This window comes from Perca fluviatilis, chromosome 21 (assembly GCF_010015445.1).
Source record: "Perca fluviatilis chromosome 21, GENO_Pfluv_1.0, whole genome shotgun sequence".
Taxonomy (NCBI): Eukaryota; Metazoa; Chordata; class Actinopteri; order Perciformes; family Percidae; genus Perca; species Perca fluviatilis.
Window position 1 is genome coordinate 8775046 of NC_053132.1, and position 25362 is coordinate 8800407.

A 25362-nucleotide genomic window follows, 5' to 3' on the forward strand; every position below is an offset into this window, starting at 1 on the left:
CAGTACATGACAATTGTAAAATTAGATTACCTTAAATTAATCTAGCAAATAAACAACAAGGAATATGTGTTTTTGGTAATGATTAATAAAAACATTCAACCAGCATACAAAACACACAATTTACAAAATGAACACATCCCCTCCCCCTGAACACCACCATTCACCATCACCACTTAAATCACAAATTAAGACAAGCTAACATAACAACCATTAGTATTCAATACATTACAATAAAATAATAACAAAATAAACAGCTGTAAACTGATAAACATATGTATGTGACAAAACAATAAGCACATTGTATATCTCTCCACAGCACATGGCTTGTAGGAGCCCTCCAGAAAGTTCAGGTACTTTCCCCATTTTCTAGTGTAGACATTCAATCTGGCAAACCGTTTATATGACACTTTTTTTCAAATGCTGCCACCCTAGCCATCTCACAAGCCCACTCTTGGATTGAATGCACCCCTTCATTCCTCCATCCATCCTCTTAGAAGAATCTGTCTGGCTATCATTAAACTAGTCCAAGCTTCTTATGTGCTTATCCATCCTGTTTAGGAGTAGGGCGGCTGGGTATCGCCCAAAACATTTTGATACCGGTACCGATATCAACGTTTATCGGTGTTTAAAGTCCCAAACGTCTCTAGGCACTAGGATTAGGCAACGGTTATGGTTATGGTTATGGTTATGGTTATGGTTATGGTTATGGTTAGGGTTGGGGTTAAGGTTAAGGTTAGGGTTAGGTGCTTTGAAGTCAACAGTCGCAGCGCTGTCTGGAAGGAGACGTTGGGGGCTTAAAACACCATTGAGCGATATCAACACCGTGACTTCGATACCGGTTCCTGAACAATACCTTTTTCGATACCAATATTACAAAACAATATTACACATTACGGCACAAATCTTTTTATTTATTTTTTAGCTCCTACTACATTAGCCCTGTCTCTGTGTGTAACATAGAGTTAACCTGTAATGTTAGACTGCCAATCACATGCATTATTAGATCTTGGTAGAAGCAGGCTGCATGCTTATTGGCTCACTGACGCTGGTGAGATTTACTCCTTAGGTGTTGAAATTGGGTATTGAATGACGAGGCATTTTTCGATACTCGATACTTTAGAGGCAATTCGGTCGGTGCCTAAAAAGTATTGATTTTGGTACCCAGCCCTTAGGAGTGACCCATCTCCCAGAATAAATAGTCTTAGGCCGTATGGAAGCTGGGTCCCTGCAATCTGACATTATCATGTATATGCCAAAATTCTTGGACCTTAACACAAGACCATAGGACAAGAAGTAATTGTCAAACGTTTTTTTCTTTATATAGATTATGACCTCTACTTTTAGAGCAGCATAATAATCATCCCCCTGCATCTGTAAAATGTTATTGTTCGAGGAAATGAAACACTGTGCCGAAATCTGACAATCATACTGTTTCATTATCTTTGTTAGAATAAAGCCAGGCTGCAAAGTGAAAGCAGCGGAGATGGCATTAATCAGAAGGTTTCCATCTTGTTGGCCGTGGCAGCCAGGGCCAATGAGACGATCACACACATAAATAACAGGCCAAACAGCGGGGCTAGTCAGAGGACGTACAAGGGCAGGAGGCAAAAGGCCAGACATTGAATTAGACGCAATTTAAATTAATCCCATCTTTAAATCAGATTTATTGGTCAGTGACAGAGGTTTTCTGGTAACCTGAACAAAAAGTACAAGTAAACACATTTTGTGACACTTTACTTAAGTTCAGCTGAACTAATGGAAGTTCTTCATTAAAGAATACATTTGCTTCCTCTTGAAACTATAGCACCCAATCATTACTATAACACTACAGACACAATTGTTTGCAATTGGAAGAAACAGGGTTTTCTTCACTGTTTTAGTGGGTCATATTGTCTGAAATGAGGACCAACATCACAAGAAATGAATGTACTTTTTATGAAATCAAATGTTAACTGTCAGTGAAAAAGAGCAGAGGCACTATTTCACACAGCAAACGTCAAATATTTAACAAGTGGGATTGTTTAGTCGGTCATCTTCTCTAATTTATAAGACAGTTATACAAGATGCATCAGAGTCTGGGTGGCTTTATAATATTTTTGCAATGTCAAAGCACAGGTGTAAATAATAAGATTAACAATTGCTGTATTCTATTAAACTATTGATGGTAATTTTAAACGAAATCTTCAGACACGTCATTTTTACCAATACTTGTGTTTGTGTTGCAGTGTTTTTACCTGATTTATTTTCTTATCCGGCTGTTTTAATTAGATTACATTTGATTTAAGTTTCCTTGTTCTTATCGTTTCATCATAAATGTCATCATTATCTGCTTTTATGTTAATAACTTTTCTTGCATTTTATGCATTAATAGTGCTAGGCTAAAGTTTATTATTATAATAATTATAATAATAATAATTATAATAATAAATATAATAATAATAATACTTATTGTTATTAATAATTTTATATTATTACCACAGAGACTGGTAATTGATTGATCAATACATTAATACATTATTAATTGTTTGGCATTTCTGTGTTTCTCGTTGTTGTCCATACTGTCTATGGTTGTTGTCGGCAGCACAGATCAGAGCCAGCGCCACAGACTGACGGTTTGTGTCCCGGAAGTGTTTCTCTTTACCCAACGAGGTCATAATGGCGGCTCGCTGCATGTGAAGGGGTCGAAACGGGAGCCGGCTTTATGAGACGGGAACATGTATAAAACGCCATGTAGCAGACTGGCAGGTAACGCAAGAGGAGATGTAATATTTCGTTTGACATGCTGGTGCTTTTGAAAGTCATTTTTAATGTGCGACTGCTGAGAGCAGCCTTTGAAGCTAAGGCGGATGCTAGCAGGCTAGTTAGCATGTAGCTATCTGGATAGCACCTAAGACGTTTGGCAGGAAGCAAGCAGTGACCTTAAATAGAAGTCAACCGCATCTGCAGAGATCCAAATTAGCTAATGACTGACTGGTTTTCATAACGACAGCATTTGAGCTATTTTATTGTAACTGTGTGTCATAACAACAATGTTGATGTGGGATTTAAAAACTGTCAATTTACGTGGCAAATCGGTATAAGAACACTGTCAACAACACATTTATGCAGGGTAACGTTAGTCCATGTTATATCAGAACTAAACCCAACTTACTCTAAATATAGCTATGTAAGGAAATGGAATGAGTAACGTTAGATATGTATTATCTACACTGAAAATACTCCAGTATTCCTGCATTCAAAACCTTACTTACCAAAAGTATGCTAGTATTATCAGCTGAATGTAGGCCTACTTAAAGTGATGGTTCGGAGTAATTCACCCTAGGGTCCTTTGCACCATGACCTCGAGCCAAACACCCCCCCAGAAGCTTTTTTCACCTGGGTCTAACATTGGGAGAGTTAGCTAGAGTAGCGTTATCAGCTGAATAGCTTAGCGCAGGGGCTAATGGACCCACGTTTGTATCTTGTAAGTTACCCCACTAATAATGCCCGAAATGATACCAAACGTCTACAAGTAGTACAAATAGGTTATGCTCTCATAAAACGATGGATTGGAAAGTTTGTAAGTACACCAGAAGTTTATGAACACTTGCCTGCTCTCTTCAGCTCTCTGCTGCTGCTGCTACCTGCAGTTAGACGAGTGCTTAGGGCCGTCTACAAATTACTACACCAAAAAGAGATACAACAAAAATATTTATTAATTTAATGATTAAATAAGGTAATTTCTCCAAACTTACCTCAATTATAACTTGTCTCCTGCTAGTTATACTACAGCACTTACTTAAAAAAAAAGTTAAATTAAAAAAATATTTTTGCGTTGTTGTAATTTGTGTAGGCCCACGCTACTCGTCTTAGCAGCAACAACAACAGCAGAGAGCAAAAGCAGCCGGCAAGTGTTATTTACATAAACTTCTGGTGTACTTACAAACTTTCCAATCCAGCTCGTTAGAGCATAACAACTATTTGTACTACTTATAGACGTTTGGTATCATTCGGTATTATAGTGGGGTAACTTACGAGATACAAACGTGGGTCCGTTAGCCTCGCGCTAAGCTATTCAGCTATACCTTCTACTTCAACGATGAAAAAAGGTTTTACTTCGAGGTCATGGTGCAAAGGACCCTAGGGTGAATTACTCAGAACCATCACTTTAAAGTATAAAAAGTAAAAATAGTTACTGGGCAGTAAAATGTTCCCTGTCAGTTTTTTCCTTTTTATATCTGATATATCTGGATTAATATGACATTGTACTGCTGTAGATGATTAACCCTCCTGTTATCCTTGGGGTCAGTTTGACCCCATTCAATGTTTAACATCTCTAAAAAAGTGCTTGACATCATTTTTTTTGCTCCATATTGACTGACTTTTCCTAATTTAATGGGGACAACTGGGTAAACATAAAATTAACATGATGATATATTTTCAATGTCCTGTATGCATTTTGTACGCATCAGTTTTAGCTGTATAAAACATAGACAATATGAAAATTGTACACAAATTTGCTGAGATTGTTTTGAGGTCACTTTCACATGCAGGTTGTTGCAATTTCACAATCTTCAATTCCCCTCCCCCCACTCCACACAGGCACACACGCACCCATCCTCTGTGAGGGAGGGAAAATATTGTTACCGCACTCTGTGAGAGGGAAAATGTTGTTCCCGCACTCTGAGGGAGGGAAAATATGGTTCTCGCAGGGATGGTTTGCATCACATGATACACAGGGAGGGGCAAACATATAAAAGTTCACACACAGGCACCGCGGCCTTCTAAACCATTTCTCTTGGTGTGCTCTCTCTGTACACTCACTTTCATTTGAAAATGGCCTGCAAGAAAAGGTTTTCTGTCCGTGAAGTTTTGTCACAGCTCTTTGACACTGAAAGTGACATAGAGGAGAATGTGTTTGAGACTGAGGATAATGCTGAGGAAGACCCTGATTATGAGGCATCCTCCTCTGAAGAAAATTAGACTCTTGGGGTTGACCCTTCTGTTGTCTCTCAACCACCAGCAGACACGTTACCTTCCAAAAATGGAAAATTATTATGGTCCCTCTCCCCACTCGAACGACAGAGTAGACTTAGTGCTGCTAATGTGATAAAAATGATTCCAGGCCCCACCAGATATGCTGTCAGCCATGTCCAAGATATTTTCATGACACCATCAGTTGAAAAAGATATACTTGAGATGACAAATTTAGAGGGAAGTCGTGTGTATGTGGACAGTTGGAAAGATGTGGATGTGACAGACCTCCATGCCTACATTGGGTTGCTCATTTTGGCAGGAGTATACAAGTCAAAAAGTGAAGCAACAGCTGTCAACAATTTCCAGTTGCCAGTTTAGGCTATCAACATAAAAATTTGGTAAACGATTTTTAATTACCAACATTTTCTGGAGGTTTCAAATCCTTGGGTCAAATTGACCCCAAGGATAACAGATGTTAGTAAATTTGAGGATAAGGATGTGCAACTTTTAACTCCTTTTATATACTGTTGTTGGGTAGTTTAATCTACAGCAATGCATCATATTCTATAAGATAATCATATGTTTGTGGCGGTGAAACAAGTAACTCTAAAAAGTCAACTTTTCATGGTGTCCGAAAAACAGCCCTGTTTTCAGCTTGGTTATTATGCATTTTCCAGCTGATCCAAGAGGCTTGTTAAAGACTTTATTTAGCTTGTAGTTCTCAACACATAAAGGAACACTTCATCCTTCAGGTTATCACAGACATTTAAAATCAACACATCTGAAGACACATAGTTTTCACTTGACAGGAATGGTATGACCAATTTAAATCTGAAAAGTAACTGAAGCTGTCAGACAAATGTAGTGGAGTAAAAAGTACAATATTTCCCTCTAATATACTAGATAAGTATAAGTATACTGTTGCATAAAATGGACACTCAAGTACAGTATGCACAACATATTGTTTGTGTTACATGCTGTTTTTGTATTTTGTTTTATTATATTTCATTAAAGTTTTTGTCTTTGTGTGTCCATGTCCCATGCAAGATTATATTATGTGTTTTTTTGGTGTCTTTTTTTGTCTTGGATTTGGTCATTAGGCCTCTTGTTATTTGTATGTTGTTTTGGCACAAACCTAAATAAACCTATCCAACGATATTTATTTGAATGACTAAAACCTTTACATTTCTTCTAGGTTTGGTTGGTGTAAACGTGAAACAGAGCTTAGTTCAAAATGTTCCGCACTGTAACCAGACTGCTCGCAGCCTTATTCAGCTGCACAGGAGAGATACATCTAACTGGCTGACGTACCAGCACCTTAACTTCCTGAAACGCCAGGTAACTTTCACTGGGCTCAAATCTCATTGTTTTGTTTTCATTTAGCTTCCTTTGCACTTTTAAAAATGTTGTGTTGCTTGTTATCAAAGCATTTTCTTTACCACACCTGAAAGTGAACTTATTTTTGTTTGTAGTGCATGTCTGCATTCAGTTTTATTGTCCTATAAGTAGATTATCCTATAAATATCTGGTGCAACTGGTTTCCTTTCAGTATGTAGCAAAGAACAACAGTGAGCTTCACCAACGTGCTATCGCGAAACCGGCTCCTGCCCGGACCATTGTGGACGAGAGAGACGACAGCATTGAAAGACAGGTGCAGAGAATCCCAACTATTGATCCTGTGGTCACAGATACTGTTTCACAGCCAGAGGATGTCACGAGTGAAGCACAGCCTGGAATATCAACCTTGAAGCCCAATACAGAAGACGTGGCAGTACAGAAAGATGCTATGTCCCGTACGCTTGTGACCTCGGTCGAGACTCCCCATGTCCATGTGGAGACAGATGAGGCAAGGGAGGCACGTCTAGACAGACAATGGAAGGAGATGAAGGTCGATGTGGCTGACTTGCCAGATATTTACGCCAAGCTTGCCAAAATCAAACTCACAGGTATAGTACAGAACACATCTGTTCTCTCATATAATATGTATATATATAACTATTCACATATAGAGGTTGATACATACAATACAAAGAATTACACGAAATACAGGCAGATTGTGATATATCTCTGAAACTAAGCCAGAACTTTGTAAATAAGCCAGATGGATGAAGAAAATTCAGAGATGTTTATTTTCTGCATATACAAACTTGCGAGAAAACCCATCATGTTGTTCATTCATTGAGGGAGTCTACGGAACTACTGCTGTGTTGCTAGGCATCAGTGTGCCTTTGTTGTCTTAGGCTTTGGGCATTGTCACAGGAGACAAGACCTGAAGCATAATCTGCTTCTCCGCTGTTGATCTGTATGCTGCTCACTATGTTCCAAACCACCTTTTTTTTTTTTTTAATAAATTGAGAAATATGCTACTTCCGGTGAACCTTCAGAACTACAGGGAGCCTGTAGTGTGATACATCAGTATGGGGTTTAGCTATGTTTGTGGAGAAACTGGTGTTGGGAACATACAGATCAATAAGTAAATTGTGGTGTCAGTTTAATGCTGTGTCATTTATTGAATAGAGTTTGTGCTGTTGTGTGGAGTTTACTCACTTCACCACTCCATATCACTGATTGGTTGACTCCACCAAGGCATGCTGTCAGCTGGATAGCCTATAGATAATTATGTAATATAACTGATTTTAATTAGTTTTGAAACGAGAGGCAGTTCATTTTGCACTACAAGAGATACTGTGCTGTTAACTGCTCTTTTCCTGTTTACATTGAGGCTTCTACTAGACTGAGTAAACCCAGCCCGATCTGCCGGCAATTTGATTTCGCCCTGCAGCTCAGGCTGGAAAACTGTACGTTTATCTATCCTGCTTCCGTTACAATTTTGCGGGGACCAATCACAAACTGGCTTATCTACCTGGTGCGCTATTGGCGGGTTTAACACGATGACGACAGAGAAGTGACCAAGCAGCTTCTTGTTTACATTCGGCCATCAAAGCGCAGCAACCCGTTGATGCCGCTGTCGCTGCTGCATCACCCGGATCGTTGGTCTGATTGGTTGAAGGACTATCCAATTGCGTACAGAGTCATTTGAACTATGCCCGTTGATCACGCCTCTTGTGCAGTAGAAAATACAGACCAGACTACCCAGACTAATGTTCAATCTTAAAAGATTGAGCTTGGTCTGGTGATAGCCAGACTAGGCTTCTACAGCAACAAAGCATAATATTAACAGTGTTTTTTGCCTGTTACTTTAAGAAGTAATAAAGAAGGACACTTTTAAACTCCTGTTTTAATTTGTTTCATTATTCTTGCTTGGTGATTCCAGCACTGGTGGTTACAAGTGCAGCAGCCGGCTATGCGATGGCTCCGGTGCCCTTTGACCCCCTCATCTTCTTCGTGTCTTCTCTGGGAACAGGCCTCGCCTCTTGCACTGCCAATTCAATCAACCAGGTCAGTTATCCGCAGAAAGAGGTCAAACAAGGCCATGCATATCTATTTCAGTATGTAAGAGTGTGGGTTTTATTTTAGCTCTTTGCACGCCACATGTGGACCTAATCACAGCACAACCCTTCTGAAAGTAAAACTCAATAGTGTGTGATTAATATCATTCACCTTCCACTGTTGATGGCCTCTTCGGCACATTGTCATGAAGACGCTTCACAAAGAAAGGAGTTACTGCAGGATTATACAGGTGTATCTAATAAACTGGTAACTCAGTAATATGAATGATTGACTCGAGTTAATCTACTCAAACTAAAACAAAACTACTCCTACTACACAGATCCTATGAAGGAAAAATACTAAACACATGGCTTGTGTAATTGTTTCAAGAATTGGAGTAAATAGGACAGATGTTTCTGGTCTTAAATCTGTTTATTTTTTAAGTACCAATTTCCTTTTGGAAAGAAAGTGACGAGAGATCAGAGCTGGCAGGATATACTGTATGTTGGTGTTATTATGCGTAATACATTTTATATTGACATGTTATACAAACATGAATGTCCTTGTTGACAGACACCCACATTTTTCCTCATAGTGATGCCTGTGTTCAAGAAAATGTTGAAGGAGCCAGCACATCCCCTTTTTGACCCACTCTACATTCCTCTTTTGCTACGCATCTCAAAAATGCATTGAGCTGACTTTAATGCTATTATTATTTCCCTCCTAAATTTTTTTTTCTTCAAAGCTATAAACGAAGGTGAGCTAGTGTGCCTGGGCATTTAGAATGCCTAGACAAGTAGGACCTCCCTCTGCTGTCTAGGGTTGACGTTGTACATAGGAATTTGCTCCGTGACTCAAGAATATTAGTATAATGGGTGACCTCTGCCTCAGCCCTAGATTGAACTCTGCTTAGTAGTGTCTTTGGCCTGTAATTTGGCAAAGGCCTTGATTACACTGCAGGTTCCTGCCCTTAGGGCCAACCTCCTGTCCACCTCCTTCCCTTCAACAGCAATGTTCCAACTGCTGTCTTCATTGTTTTACAACAATAATGAATTGCCCCACCAAGTCAAACAAACTTGGTTTGAACACTGACACTGATTATCGTCGACCTACATTCTGTAATCTAGCCCCCACTCCCCCCCTCCTCACTGTGCGTCAACTCGGGGAGTTGCAACTATAGATATGAATGTTTAGTTAACAGTTTAGTTTTTGTGGTCCGGTCTGAATAGTGTCAATTAGTCCATCCCTCAGGTTAAAATTGTATTGTCTCTTCAGTGGCCTGAAACAGAGTTGGCTCCCACTCCTCTGTGCACCTCTACCTCACTGAGCATTAGTGTAAATATCCTTCAGGTATTTGAAAACTGTCCCCCTCTCCTTGTGCTGTAGAGAGTAGCCCAGACTCGAGCTCCAAGACGTTCAGAGCGTTGAGTGATGTAAGAGGCCGGTGCCACTGCCCGTACCCTGGGTGTCTCTTTTATCTGTGGGCCCACCCTCACATCAGTCCTGTCAGTCTTCATTTTCTCCACTAACTCAGCCTGAGGTTAGGATACGACATCGCTTCATATTTCATTGAAACAATGTTATTTGCCTTTCAGTGCCTCCCTCTCGGCCTCCTCAGGTCAGGTCTAGTTTCAAACCTACAGTGAAGGTAAAGCATGGGCAAAGGTGAATTTCAGAGCAGATGTATCCCAAATTGTAGTTGCAAATTAGATAAGTGTGTGTTAAAACCTGCAGGAAATACTTAAAGTCAGGGAGTCTATCAATTTGAGAAATTTAGGAAAAGTTTAAATCTTTTCCAGGTCTCTTGTAAAAGCCACATTGTTTTTGAAAAGCATTCCCATTTTTTTTTTACTTATTCGGAAAACATATGACAGAATTAAGTGTTTCCAATAAAATAATATACACTTTTGCTGTCATAGTATTTTAAATGTCTTTATGCATTAAACCAGGCTAGACTATTCATAAAACGTTAGTGTGAAGTCATAAAAAGTAAAACTTTATTTGATTGTATAAATTGACCCTCCAGATATAAATTATAGGAAGGAAGCTATATGACAAGGTTGTCGTTGCCTAAAGATATTTCTGAGTTCATTTTGCCTCATACAAAAAAAGGGCTCTATGATAGAATGTGTGGTATTCTGTGAGTGCTTCACATGGTTTCTGTAAATAAATATACAGTGAATTGTAAAGAGATCCGGGTGGAATATTACTTCAGCATTTTTCTCTGTTTGCACAAATGGCCATGTGTGTGTCTTAGCCTGAAACTCATCAGTGCTTACCCTGTTAGAGGCCAAGAACTCCTTTTTGTGGCTAGTAGCTGGTATGTGAGCCCAAGCCTTTGCCCTAGTCAGATTCGTTCTGATCCCTTACTCCCTGTTCTCTGTGTGGACATTTTTTGTGTCATCATTGTCTTAATTGGCAAGAATTGGAGATGGGATTATTGTTTCAGACAAAGTAGACACCTGTCTTGTATTGAGGCTGACTTTGAACTAGGTTATCAGACAGTCGTGCAAGGGCACATTTTTCATTTAAAATGTGGTTGAAAGGATAAACATTACGAAAGTAAACTTATTTGTAGTTGGTTGTGTCTTGTCTCCCTCTGCTTGTCTGGTATGAAAAGTATGTGCCTTTCTACATACAATGTAACATTAGTTGTTGGTGTTGCTTTGTTTTGAGAAGAAGGTCATTTTTCTCTGTAATTATACACACAGTCACAGGGGATGTCATGTGTGACACATAATTGCCACTGTGGTGGTACTCTGCACTTCTTTGCAGTAGGCTAACACTTTGTCGGCTCTTTTTGGCAAAGGCACACCCTCACCTGTGTGTAATTGATCTCAATACTTTGGTCATCCTAAGAAAAACATCCTACCTTCAGATCTGCTGCCAGGTTTTATTTTTAATTTATTTGTACTCTCTTTCATCTTAAACAATGCTTCACCATTAGTGTGGTTAGTTGTGATCAAAGGTAGAGGTCTTTTTATATGAAAATTCAGACAAAAGCTTGACAAACAAATCCAAGCAGAGAAAGACCCTTGTGAAGATCTTTTCCTATGGATTCTGCTGCTCTACCCTAATCCCTTAATGCTCGACATCTAAAGAGGCAGAGGAGTGTGCAAGAATGTGACCACACAACTGTTGAATTACCTTGAGGAAAGGAGGAAAATGCCTTAAGGGAAAGAAAAATGCTTTGGCTCTTGGAAGTGGAAGTCGGACCTTCAGTGGAGCTGTCAAAAGCCAAGGCCGCTCTTTGTCCCATTGGGAAGTGCCCGTAGGGCAAACAGAAATGTTGTGGTTTCCTTTTAAAATGTTACTCCATTTAGGAAACTAACAGAAGGGTGTAAGCACTTGGAGTCACGTAACAATGGCATTTCACCGTCTAGAGTTTCTCACCACAGTCAAAAGACTTAATGCTGTCATGTCTGTCTTACAATCAGAAAAGACAGTCAGCTCCAACAGCAAAGGGATGCAATTATTTGAGCATCCAGTTCAAGTAGCTCTCATGGGTTAGCAATTATGAACTTTTCTTAGCGTGTAGTGTTTTGCTTACAGCTCCGTCTTGCTGCTTAGACTGCCATCAAAGCCTGTGTGGAGCTGAAAAGCGTAATACTCTGTAGAGAACCTACTCTGAGAGAAATAGCCCAGCTGGCTCGAAGTCGCAGCCGAAGTTTACAGAGTTCCTTCTGTTCCTGCCGGATAGAATCCCGGCTAACGTTGGTAGAAAAAACTGCTGGTTGGTGTGGCGTGGGCCCCACACCAGGCACAACCTCCACAGGTGTTCCAGCCGTCAACACCTTACAGTCTGGCCACTACTTCTGCTAATTGGATAATTGGGTCAGACGAGAGTTTCAGTCTGGAGCCTAGAAGACCCCCGGGAAGCCTGAGGTCCCCAGCAGTGTAAACAAGGCCTGATATGGCCTTTTACTGTCAAATAAGTACCGCTCGACTATTTTGACAGGGGCTATAGTGTAAGTCACACCATGTCAGCTCGCATGTTTGTTTTGATGAAAATTCAAGCTGGCTTGTTTTGTGGCTGCCTAGTGTCATTTCTGCTTTCGTGACCATGACAGTGAGTTTTCTTTTGTGCCTGTGTCTCTCCTGTGGTGAGCTGTCTGAGGCTGGCACGCATAAGCGAGCCCCCACAAGCCCCCTGCCCTTCCACTTCAAGCTACGCCCTTCTCTCTTGTCCTGTGCAGGCATGCATTATTTACCCTCCTGCATGCCTCCTTCTGTGTGCGTCTTGGTCAGGCCCTTAGAGTGTATAGGTACATGACTGAACGTGAAGATAAGTTATCCAGACAATTATCAGTGTGCATTATGAAAACGTGTTTGACTTTTTTAAACGTTTAATAAAAAAAAATGCAGTTCTTGAGTTTAAGAAAAAAAATCCAAAATCATTTTCTAGGGATTCAACCAAGGTCCAATTATTTTATAACCTTTTTAAAACGCTTACAATTTGGTTCTATAACTGTCAACTGTGACAGCCAAGTTACCCCTTTATGTAGTACAACAAAGCCATGTTAAAAAAAAAGTTCTATAATGACCATTTTGACAATGATTTAAATGTACAGCTTCGTGTAGAAGCTTTTAATCAGCAGAATAATGGAAATTGATTCAAATTGATAGCCATCTATACCACACACTATATCAAGGGGAAGTTCATGCTTTCAGTTTTAAAAGCACTGTCAAGCTCCTTAGCATCACAAAGTGAGCATGTCGGGAAGATTGTTCAGGCATAAGCTGTTTTAGGCCGTTTTGTTTAGGTCATTTGTATGCGTGTTTCTTATTAAGATAAAAATAAATCTCTACAATGCTATTATAATTTACCAAAGGGTGTCTGTATGCGTTTTAATGAATTCCACTACTCTCCCTGGCAAGACACGCCCTGCGTAGCAGATGGTTGAGGTTAGCCATTGACCTCGAGTGGTCTTGTTCAGCACAGCACCATTGGTCAGGGGATAGAACCTGAATGGCTGCCTGGCCAATTCTAGCGCCTAAATTACTAAAATTGGGCCTCTCTCCTCTGCTGTCCGCTCAAACCTGCACAATTTAGGTGTGATGTTTGATAAATCTATATTGTTTGACTCATGTAATGCAGCTAACCCAGTCTTGTTTTTTTCCATCTGAGAAATATTAGCAAATTGAGATCTGTAGTTTCAACTGCTAAACTTGAGATGCTCACACATGCATTAATCTCTTCCCGCACTGACTACTGCAACTCAGTAAACTAAGCAACAAGAAAAACTTTGTCTGTCACGAGATGTCTTTGACAGGGCAGGCTCAAATGACATAAAATACTTATAACAATGTACAAATGCATATAGAAACAGTGTAACAACATTGACTATACAAATGTGCAAAATGCAAAAACACTGCAAGAAGAGCCAGAATTGAGCTGTTTGATGTTGTCGATGTATGGCTGTTCAGTGTGGTTGATGGCGTGGGGATTAAGGATTTTTTTCATATGTTTTTCCTTGCAAATGGGACTTTATAGCGTCGACCTGATGGCAGTAACTGAAAGGATTGGTGAAGCGGGTGGGGTGGGATCCTGTGTGATTATAGTGGCTTTCCTGAGTACTGACCGGGTGTAAGTTCTGTTAGGGTGATTTGGGGGGAGCCTAAGGCTACTTGCAAGGTCAAATATAGAATTCAATTTAAGATTCTCACATTAAGACACAGAGCATGTGACCGACCTACTGGAAACTTATTTGACAGTGCGCCCTCTAAAGTCTGATATGTCAAATTTGTTAGCTGTTCCTCGCACACGGCTCAGGACCCGTGGTGATCAGGCTTTAGAGTCTTTGGAACGCTCTGCCTCCTCCTATGCGATCTGCTGTCTCTTTAAAAAATCAGTTGGGGCGACCTCTAGCTCACCCAGTAAGAGCGTTCGCCCCATGCTGGCTGAGTCCTGCAGCGGCGCAGGGTTCGAATCCGACCTGCTGACCTTTGCTGCGTGTCATCCCCCATCTCTCTCCACCTTTCATGCCTATCCACTTTCAAAATAAAGGGAAAAGCCCCAAAAAATAATCTTAAAAATAAATAAATAAATCCGTTAAAGATCTACTTTTTGAAACAAGCGTTTGGTTGGTTTGGCACTTAATTTAACTTTTAATTGTTTATGTATTACTTTGAGATTTTAATTGTGCACTGTGTTTTAATATGTATCATATTGCATGTTTTATGTAAAGCACTTTGTGATTTTTTTTTTATCCGTGAAAAGTGCTATATAAATATGTTACTTTTACTCACTTACATTTCTAAACAAATTTCTTGCCAAGAAAAGTAGTGGAATTCATAATAAAATGATGCTAGTGTTATAGTCAATAATTAGCCATTTAGCCTTTTTTATGTACTCCATTTACTTTTTAAGATGGTTGGCTGCAACTACAATGATGCTTGCCTTCTTGACTACACCGATATGGTTTTGACTGCTTTAGACAGACTCCAGATGTAGATAGCGGTCCATCAGCAGCGCAGTAGGTGGTAGTAGTCCACCTCAGGCTGGGTTGGCTGCAGAATTGCTGTGCCCCAACAGTCAAGGCTGCCACAACAATTTTCCAGGACGGGGCCCTCTCATGATAGTTTAAGGCACCTCACATAATATGGTACCTCCTTGAGAAGATCATTAGTTGTAACAAGACCTCATAGCTGCTAAAACCCCACCATCCATTGTGCTCTTGAAAGAAAATGAAACCCTTCCACTGCTGGATTTGTGTCCGTTCCCTGCTGAGAAGTAGCGACAGAAGATATGGTTTCAAACGGGCGCGGGTGGAATACCTCTAGCATGATGACATTTCCATCCTTTTTGTGCAATTTATTTTATTCTGCTTGTGAATTACCCCCCACCATTCTCATACCAGAGTCCATTTGATGAATTGCAGTGGATACCTTCAAAACAACCCCTATATTGACAGAGTACTCTTATTTGTTTTTCTTGCGTGGAAAGCTTCAAAAGTATCTTAAGACAGATGGAGCTGTAAAAGTATCAGTGTGTGTCATATTAGTTCCACTGGCTGTGTACTGTAATTGACTGTTCAAAAGGGTTTTGTCTGTCAAAGGATTATGTTTTTGCTTTTTAGAGTTTATGGTCAAACACATCAGAGGCTTAGCCAAATGGGCAATTTAACAAAAAACAAGATCCCTTACTTAGTACAGATGCTGCTCTTAAGATTGTGTTTTCCAACAGCTTTGTAAAAACAAAAGAGCAAGCTGAACTTTGACATTGATAGTTTTGAGTTTTTTGTTTTCATGGTCTCCACCAAGCTGTTAGTTCAGCCTGGGAGAAGGAATGGAAATTCCTTTTTAATTGCCTAGCAAGATGGCACGAAATGGACTCGATGGGTGTCTCTCTTTAGTTGCTGGATTAAAATGAATATTTAACTAGACAGCCCTGTTTAATAGTTAATTTCTTTAAAGGCTTTTGTCTTTGTCAACCACAGGGTGCCAATCCATTTCAAACTGTACAAATGGATCTCTTGCAGCCTCAGACGGGAGACAGATGCTTTCCTCTGATAGAGTCATGAAGGGTAAATCCACCTTTTATATACCCCCAAGATAATGCCTGAGGGAGCAACTACTGTTGCCAGGCAAAGGGTTAGCTTGGCATATATACAAAGATGTTGATACGCTGGTTTCCAATTGTGTCTTTTATTGTTTATTTTATTGTGTGTTTTTGATATAAATTTCTTTTTAAAAGAATTTGGCACCAGTGTTGCAGTTGAACGGCAGCTTTATTCATTATCTTGCATAACTTTAATGTGTTAAGTTTGGCCAATTCTGTGTCTGTGCTTTACACAAACAGTGTCTTAAGAACCAGTGCCAAAGTGGCATTGATACATTGAAGTCCTGGTTCTGATATTAATGTTGAATTTAGGACTGTGCTCGATTGAAGAAATTCTTAGTCGACTAACACTCATTCAATTGTATCGACTAATCAATTAGTTGATTTTATCCACAGATCTGTAAACATGAGTTTCTCCGCAAAGAGTCATGCAAAAGCATCACTTTAATTATTGTGTTAACAGAGATGTGCTCATACATTTCTTGGAAATAAGTCATTCAGCATGAAAAAAAGCATAAAACATGACTAATCGACTAAAGAAATCTAAGTTGACTAAGCCCAAAACGACCGATTAGTCGACTAATCGACTAAGAGGGAGCAGACCTAGTTGAATCCAGTTAAAGATTTCAAAAACCAGCTGTCTATTATGTAGCTGTTGGCACTGTCCATATACATTTTGTACATTTCAGTCATAGTGGAGGGTTTAAAACATTTAAAGGTGGAGGATGAACTTAATAAAGTAGATTCATATGAAGCTAGAGGCAATTCATTTATAAAAGAGTGTTGGCAGGCAACAGCAGCAGTCTAATAAAGTACTTGGGTGTTGATTTTACACGGCACAGCTTTCCCACTGATGTGAATCCTTAAAATACCAGCCCACCTCATGCAGTCAATAACACCTGCCTTATCAAATGTAATGAGTCCAACAGAGTGAATTTAGAGAATACTGGAAACGGCCAAATCAAGGTCTTTCTCCCTGTCAGTTTTTAATCACTTTCCTTCAATTCAAAATGAGCCACAGCTCAGTGTTTAAAGACTCATTGAAGAATTATGCCATAAAATGTTACTTTTTTTAAGGCAAAGATGGTTAATAACATGACATATTCTCATGTTTAAAATGGTAGCTGTATCATTCTGAAGTTACACTTCTTCAGTGGTTGTCTTCCACTGACCCTGGCATCAGAGATTCTAGTTGTTAATATATATTTATTCTAGGGAAATGATTGTGACCCCCCCAACCTCAATGATACCCTTCCCCTTCCATGGACATGTAAGCTAACTCTAGCTAATATAAAGGATAAAAATAAGCAGTATAACAAAACAAATCGATTGGTACTATCTTAATTTTTGGCTTTGTGTCTTAGAGAGTAACAATGCACACAACATATATTGTGTGTTTACTTCAACTACATATTCTTTTTGAATACTCAAGTCTTTACAAATGAAGGGTGTCCTTACTTCAAAAGAAGAGGAACGGTGCTTCTCATTGCAGTTGTCCGCAACTACTCACACGCAGGGTGTCTCTGAGCTTTCAATGCCGCAGCTTGTTTGGGCAAACGCACCTCACCACAATAGAGTTGCCGTCACCCGAGGGGATAAACATGACTGACTGATGGGCAGGTGGGAGCCCCTCCTCTCCACCTCCCTGATTAGCCTTTAGTTTTTCACAAAACACTGTGATTATGGGCTTCAGTGACCAAAAAGGCAAAATGCAGACACCATTGAGACTTGAGTCAGAGAGGGTGGAAAACCACCCACCTTAGCACTGTCTGGCACCAATGAACCTTTCTACACCTCACGCTGCATTTGGCACTGGCTGACCTCATGCAAGCTGAGTAAATGTTACACCAACTACAACATGCCATCTGATGTATTTGTTTTCTCTCTTTCTTGTTAGTGCTTGTGGCGGTAGTTTCCGCATGTTAAAAGTAGAGGCAGAATATTTATGGTCAAAAGGTTTGGACCATATTTCTGAATCAGAATTTGTCTTAGAGTAACTGCCTGAACTACTTGTACTGAAAGCAGCTTATTGAGCTCTCTGTAACAGTGTTGGTGCCGTCTGACTGTCTCAATTTCAGTTTCCTTTCCCATCCTGGACCTACTTTCCCACTGAAACATAGTGGCATGTCAGCACCTCTATCGTGCATTATCGTGCATTGTGGAGGTATCGGTGAGTGAAGGCAGTCAGTGTAGAGGCCCCTGTATGTCTAGAGGACAAACAGTTCCTCTGGCAGTAGTGTCACACTGAAGCATATTGTAAACCGTGGTAATGGGTTGCTGAAGATGCGCTAGTTGTAGAAGCGGCCCTCTCTGCTTTCCATAAATCCTTTGCACTGCTGAACATTAGCAGACTGTGGCCAGAGTATTGCATGTCTATTGCGTGGATGTAATATGGCTGAATATTGCCAAGCCTTAAGCCCAAATGTTTTTGGTTTAGTTGAGCAGCAAAATTACCCATTATGACAGGAAGAAAGTAAAAGGTATTATAGACCAAAAAAAGCAATGACTACAGATTTATATTATGCTAATTTTAGTCAGATGAATACATACTGTGTTTTGTAGTTTGGTACAGTATTGCATTAAAATCAGTGACAGAGAGGTGAATAACACATGAAATGACCTGCTCTTTTCTGCTTAAACGTAATAGTTATTTAGCTTTCTGTTTTTGGCCGGCCTTCTTCTGTTTAGTTGCTGGAGATATAATTGTACATGTGGATACAATGATAGCTCCTAAACTCTGCTCTTTATTTAGATGCATCATAAGCTTCTTAGACCTCTTTCAGACATAAAAAACAATTTTGCTTGAGAATAAAAGACCTGGAAAAAGTTTTTCTGGTTTTACTGTAGCTAAACAAGTAGAGTATGGTGTGTTATGGCAAGGCTAAGAAAGTCGATTTCAGGAAAAGACATGTTATTAAGGCATCTACTTTTGTTAAGACATCACGTTTGTGTATTTGTGTACAGTTTACCGTTTTTTACCAGCTTGAAACTCGAGTTTACCCTCTCTATCTGAAGGTAACTTAGCCAAAGGCAAGTAGGAACACTCTTTGTAATGCTGAGATCCGTGGATAATTAACAAAAGCAGCCCTGTTTATGGCATGCCCGTGAGCCAACACTGAATGCTAATTTGATTCAAACCGAGAAGCTTTTGGGGCAAGGGCATCGCTGCTGGAAAACAAAATGGTTACCATCATACACCAAGGATTCCCCCTAGCCTTGGCTGTGTTTCACGTTCTTAACATCTCGGTTTAATAATCAAGTTTATTTGTTTAGCCCAAAATCACAAGGTTGTCTTATATGGCTTTACAATCTGTACAGTATATAAGGATTGAGAATTCTTCTGAGAATAGTTCCCAGTATGTATACGGTTAGAAGATGGCTGTGTCTCATGTGACATTGTTATTTGTACACGCTGTGACTATACATATCACAACATGTAAATAGGAAAATGTTGGCGTTATTTTGTCACTTATTTGGAGCAGTAGGCTAGTTGGAGCCGGTTACCTCCAGGATCTGCGCTAAGCTAGGCTAGCAGTGGGTGCGTCAGACAGTTGGGACACACACGGAGATGAGAAGGGTATGTGTATGGACTTATCTAACTCTGGGGGATACGGTGAATAAGCTAAAGTCCCAATAAGTCGGCGTATTCCTTTTAAGAGCAGTAGTTCGTAAATGTATATTTTTAGATATATCATTCCGTCTGTCTGCTATTATCTGCCACGCTTTTTCTCACGTTTTTTATTTTTTCTTACACAGAGGCCAAGTTTCCTTCTTTACATATTATATGCTTTGCTCCCTCGTGTATATATGAACATACAAAAGAAAGACACTGAAGAAATTGGACTCTAAAATCTAGAAACTATAAAGATAATTAGTGATAAATTCCATGCACACTGTAAACATGAATGTAATAGAGTATATTCATCAGTTATTTCCCCCAAGTTAAATATTGGGGTGTCTTCTCCCTGTTGTTTCATAAATGTACAGTAGCCTACAACACTAGATAGTTACTGGTCCAGTGAACTAAGTCTATAATTTAGGAGGATTGTACAATTAGGATACAGTATGTTCTAAAAATTGTACAGTCCTCCCACATTATAGTCCCAGTTTACTGGACAACACAAATTGTGTGCCAAGAATGCCAAATACAATGCACATGGAATAAGAACATACATCATCCTTTATTGATAAAGAATACAAAAACAATTAATCAACTAAAATAATTTAAGGTGCATTGGTCCACTATAGAAACACACATGCACAGCATTTTAGGTATTGCCCTTAGTAACAGACTTCATTTAAAACACATTTGCAACTTCATTATCCTTTCCCAATTATCCCATCAACTGCTGTAATATAGTCATCAAACTTCTAACAACAATATGTGAACAGCAGTTTTCATACAGCACTATAACAGTAACAATGACATAATGTCACATGAATAATTCAAATAATGGTCACAACTTTAAATAATAACGGTGCTTAACTGAACAGCAATATACAGCTGTTGTATTTTAATGCAGGCTGATAACAGTAAGGTAAAACCAGTGCTGAGTGAACAGAAAAGGCTCCAGGATGAATAAATCCTGGCTGTTAGCCTGGTCAGGAGCAGGCTAGCTGCACAGAATAAATCTCCATGGTAACTTAGGTGCCTCTGCTTTTGTGAAACAGAGTCAAGGCTAAATTGAGCCAGGGTAACTGGGAAATTCCAGCTTAATCCGCTAGCTAGGTTTTGTGAAATAGCCCTCTGGTCCTGTAATGTTGACAAATTGACATATAAAAGGTGTGGTATAGTTTGGTTTGTTTATTTGCTACAACTTTGACTGATTTGAATACTCTTTTACTCTCCATAACTATGGGTTTGGAACCCTCTCTCGCCTTTTAATATGTATGCATTATGTTTCCCCTCATCTATTAAAGAAAAATCAGAGCTCCTTTTGCTACACTATTGTAAAGTGCTCCGAATCGGCGGAGCTTTATGAAGACATCGCACCATTACCACGTACCTTAGATTTACACTCACTGCATTTTCTCACTTCTCTGTAGTTTGAGAAATTGTTTCTATGCTTTCAGCTTCTGCTCTTATTACTTGAAATTTAAAAAGGGCTCTTGTCTGGTCTCCAATGTCTATTATTCAGACTGAATTTCCTGAATCTTAAGTGCCACCCAGGTCCTCAGTTCCTCATTATGTAATCACACAGCATACCCAGGGGATATTTAGCATACAAAAAAGGTTGTGTTTTGTATGACCATGGCTTTTGGGTGGTTTTGCTCATAATAGTCACATTTAAAAGCAGAGGTGAGGGCTATATTGCCATATCAATAGAATGCATGTAACATGGAAAAAAAACTTATGTTATCTCTCACAACTCTCTCTTAATATACATGCTCATATCTGCCAATGCTTTTTAGCCGTGAACCTTAGTAAATCCAGGATCTGCTCCTGATATTCGTGTTATCTACCCTTAAATGCATATGCATACAGGTGTGTTTCACTGTGTATGATATGGGTGCAACCAGGTGATTAGATAAAGCAAACTGCACTACCAGTACAGTATACCTGTTTCATTGAAATATGCTCTAATCTCAGCATAGGTCTGGGTCTGTCCGAGGTTTCTTCCTAATAGGGAGTTTTTCCTCGCCACTGTCGCACTGCTTGCTCTTGGGGGAATTATTTTAATTGTTGGGGCTTTGTAAATTATAGAGTTTGGTCTAGATCTACTCTATCTGTAAAGTGTCTCGAGATAACTCTTGTTATGATTTGACACTATAAATAAAATTGAATTGAATAGAATGTATCTGAAATGAGGCTGTGAAAAGGCTGCTCCCCCATTTTACTCAACCCTGTTTTCCAACAAGGTTTTTTCTTTAATAAATATTAGATTTTATTTCATTCAGCATAATATACATTTTTGTTTATCAAATTTTCAGAAATAACAGGACATAGATTTCTGTCAAATAAGGTAACACAGAATCGTTTCCTTTATCGTTAGCGGACCGATCATGCTTACTGCTGTGTGGCACTACATAGCACAAAAGGCTTCGGAAGTGTGCCTTTGTGTCTCTGCCTCAGTGTAGCATTATGTGTTCTGTCAGCATGTTGGTCCACCTGTTCTCCTCCACCAGTCATTCGTGTCTCACCTGAGGAAGTCCTCCTGCAGTGTTGGGTGTGGGCCCTTGTGTGTCTCTGTGTCACAGCAGACACTGCAGATAGTTAAAAGGATGTTCAACTATTTGATGACATGGCAGTCTGTCAGACTCTGTCATGTAGTAACTGTTGATTACGGTTTACATGACCGACCCAAGTGTGTGTCTCTGGATGTGTGTTGCTTGAATATAGGTACTGGTTCTGATACCTAACTGTACCTATCCCTGTATACTCTTTAAATGAGGCAATGCTTTTTGTTTTGTGGCTAACCCCACCTGAGGATCGCAAAGGGATTGTAAAACTACACTTTTTCTTTCTTTGTTTATGTCTACAGCATAACATTACTTTACCCTCTATGCTGTATGTCTTAATTATGGTTTTCTCTCATTACCAAGGCTCACCTTTAAGCCATCTTTTAGAAATTTTGCTGCATTTCCAGCCTTACAAACAAAAGTTACATATCTATTGCAAGTGTGACCGTATACTAACCTCTGCTTTGAAGGGGCCTCTGTCATTAAAGCTGTGTTGTTATATACATTCCCAAAGTTGTCTAAAACGGCTTTTTTTTTTTCCTTTCACAAGCACATTTTGCTATTGTGATAAAGGAGACCTTGTATAATTATTCAGGTCCAATTAAACTAAAACTCATGCTGCACTCAACCTTTTATGGCATTATCCGCCGGCCCACATGCCTCCAACACACCAGCCTTGAAACACAACACGTGTTTTACTCTGAACACCATTAATGTCACTATACAGTCATTTATTCAAGTAGAAGGAAGTAACCACTGCTGTGTTCCCATTCATTTTACACCCACACAACTGTAATCAGTCTGACAATGATAGACATTTGGGTGTATGCCCATGAGTGGTTATACCCGTACATGTGTGTATTACTTTGAAAGTCTGTTTCAGTTAGCCAGAGCCTGGGGATTAAGACATTTCCGCTGTCTGTGCACTGCTAGTGGTACTCGGTGCGTTTGCTCTTTCTCCTGCCGGTAGACCTTTTATCTGTATGCTTCTCTTGCAGTAATTGCTTATGAAGAGACAGGGTGGGTAGGGGAAGAGTGGCTCCAATTTCACCAGCCCACAAATTTTAATGGCACTTTACCAATTTGAAATATCTCTTTGTTTAGGACTTTGTTCCATCCTTTTATACAGTGTGCTGTAAAGTAGACAAGGAAATGTACAGTATCTTTTAACTATAGCTTTAAGGAGGCTGACAAAATGTTGGTCTCCTGAAGCAAATGCTGTGATCTGAACAAGTTGCATTTTCTTAAACTTTCAGATATGATCCCATAGCCATGTTGATTCTTTTTTTTTAAACAAAATAAACCTGTAAAATAACATTTCCAGATTTTTATTTGGAAGATTTGACTATTGTGCTCCAGTTGTCGTTAATAATCTAGACTAAAATAGTATCATTCTCCGGTTTGTGACCATCATTGCGACTCACTGCTAGGCACTGTGCCAACCCTTACTCTTGCCCATTCAGACACACTGGAAGCTGTGTCAGGCCACATCCTGACAGGAAGAATTTCTGTTACATTCACAGGACAGATGGATGACGGCTCACTTTTAGAACCCGTTTAGGAGCTAACTGGTTGCCTTTCCACTTGAGGGGATGGTGAGAGAGGCGAAAGGGATACAGAGAATATGGCAGAAAGTAGGATGGGTCTCGGGGGGGGGGGGGCAAAGCTCTGGTAGTAGAGGCGGACAAACTCTGACAGGAACTTTGTTACCCTGTGTTCACAGTCTCCTCCCATTTGCTCCAGCAAACAAGATTGAAACTCATGGATAAATTATTTACTCATGCTGCTTTTTGCCACTGTTTACTGTCTGTGCCCTTGTGTTGAATGTATCAGCAAATGTTCCACCTCCATATAAACATGGCTCAATCTTTTTCTTATTCTGTTTCCTGTCACTCAAAAAAAGTGAAACTATAAAAGAATAGGTTAGCACACTGTGGTGGGGGGTTCTTAAACAGACTTTATAGGCTGGAAACCACAGCTCTTTGTAGTTTATTATCAGAGATGTAATTGTTGGATGGCATTTTTTTTATTTTACACCAGCTCAATGTGATGGTTTAAAGAGTACTCCTGTGCTTCTTGAGGCCAGTTCAGAGCAGAACCTTGATGTTTACCATGTGCTCTTTTTGTCTTTTCCTATTTGGATCAAGAAGAAGAAGGAGGTGGTTGTAAAGCTGGGTGGGATATAGCGCAGGAATTTCCCCAGTGTGGGGATCTTATCTTATCTTATCTTATGTGATTCAGTTTAGCAGTTTTACTTCACTGCAGAGACTGAAGAGACAAAGCCAGCAAATCTACTTTTGCATATTACATTATAGGGAGAATGCTAATATCTTTCCAGTCTTTCCCTGGCCTTGTCCCTGAATCAAACTGAGCTGCATGTGTGTTATCAGAAGTCTAGTTTACAGAGCATGCTGGCGAGGAGAAAGGGAGGGAGAACAAAGATGCTGATTGAACAATGTAAAGCCTGTGTCACTTTGTGTTTGTTTTGTTGGACCTGCAGGATATTTTCAGAAACATTACCTGTGAGGGAAAGCAGGCAGTATGAGGTCTGTGACCCATGTCCCAGCGTGCCAGAGTGCTTGCCACAAGCCAGAGATAAAAAAATAAATAAAAAGAACAAACAGAAAACTGAATAATTAGTTTTGTTTTAGTTTGCTTACAGTATGGCAAACTAATAGAAAGGATGTGTTTCTCATTATGGTGGAATGAGATGGATTATGTTTTACTGCTTTTAATATACATTTTCCCTCCAAATAAGTTTAAAAAAACTTAATAAAAGGTAAAGAATTTTATATTGAAACTGTAAAAAAAAATCCTAAAATTTCCACGCTTAACTTCTTTGGAAAATTTCTGGAAATGAACCGACCCTTTGCAACTCTACTCTTCACACTGCCAATTTGACTTTTATTTATTAATAGGTAGGCTAGTTGACCGTTCATTCAAAATTAAAATGCGATATCCTTAAAAGGTAATGCTGTGGATTAGTGGAAAAAAACGCTGTCTGTACACAGAAAACTAGACCTCGCTATGTGTCTTCTTCTGAGATCCTCATCATTTTTGATTTGAAAGGCTTGTTGAATGAACCCGTCTAGATGAATGGTTGGATTTTGCCATGGGTCACTGCTGCAAATACAAATCTGCCAGAGGTGCTGATGGCTGCTGTCATGTTTGAGAGAACAGTGAGGGCCTTCATATGTGTCCACACCTTATCACTTCTAATTTCCAAGGGGTGCTTTTCTTCAAGATCTTCAGGACTAGCTGTATCAGAGCAGTAT

At 39.6% G+C, this 25362-nt stretch overlaps 1 protein-coding gene across 1 annotated transcript in view; it reads left to right on the plus strand.

Annotated features, from left to right (window-relative positions):
• Positions 1-2608: 2608 nt before the first annotated feature.
• The window catches only part of LOC120550936 (protoheme IX farnesyltransferase, mitochondrial), a 37972-nt gene continuing 15218 nt past the window's right edge, over positions 2609-25362 (plus strand). The window contains exons 1-4 of the mRNA XM_039787937.1: positions 2609-2745; positions 6152-6294; positions 6506-6902; positions 8231-8355. Coding sequence (XP_039643871.1) covers positions 2715-2745; positions 6152-6294; positions 6506-6902; positions 8231-8355 — 696 coding nt within the window. The 5' untranslated portion in view covers positions 2609-2714. The remainder of the gene's footprint in view (positions 2746-6151; positions 6295-6505; positions 6903-8230; positions 8356-25362) is intronic.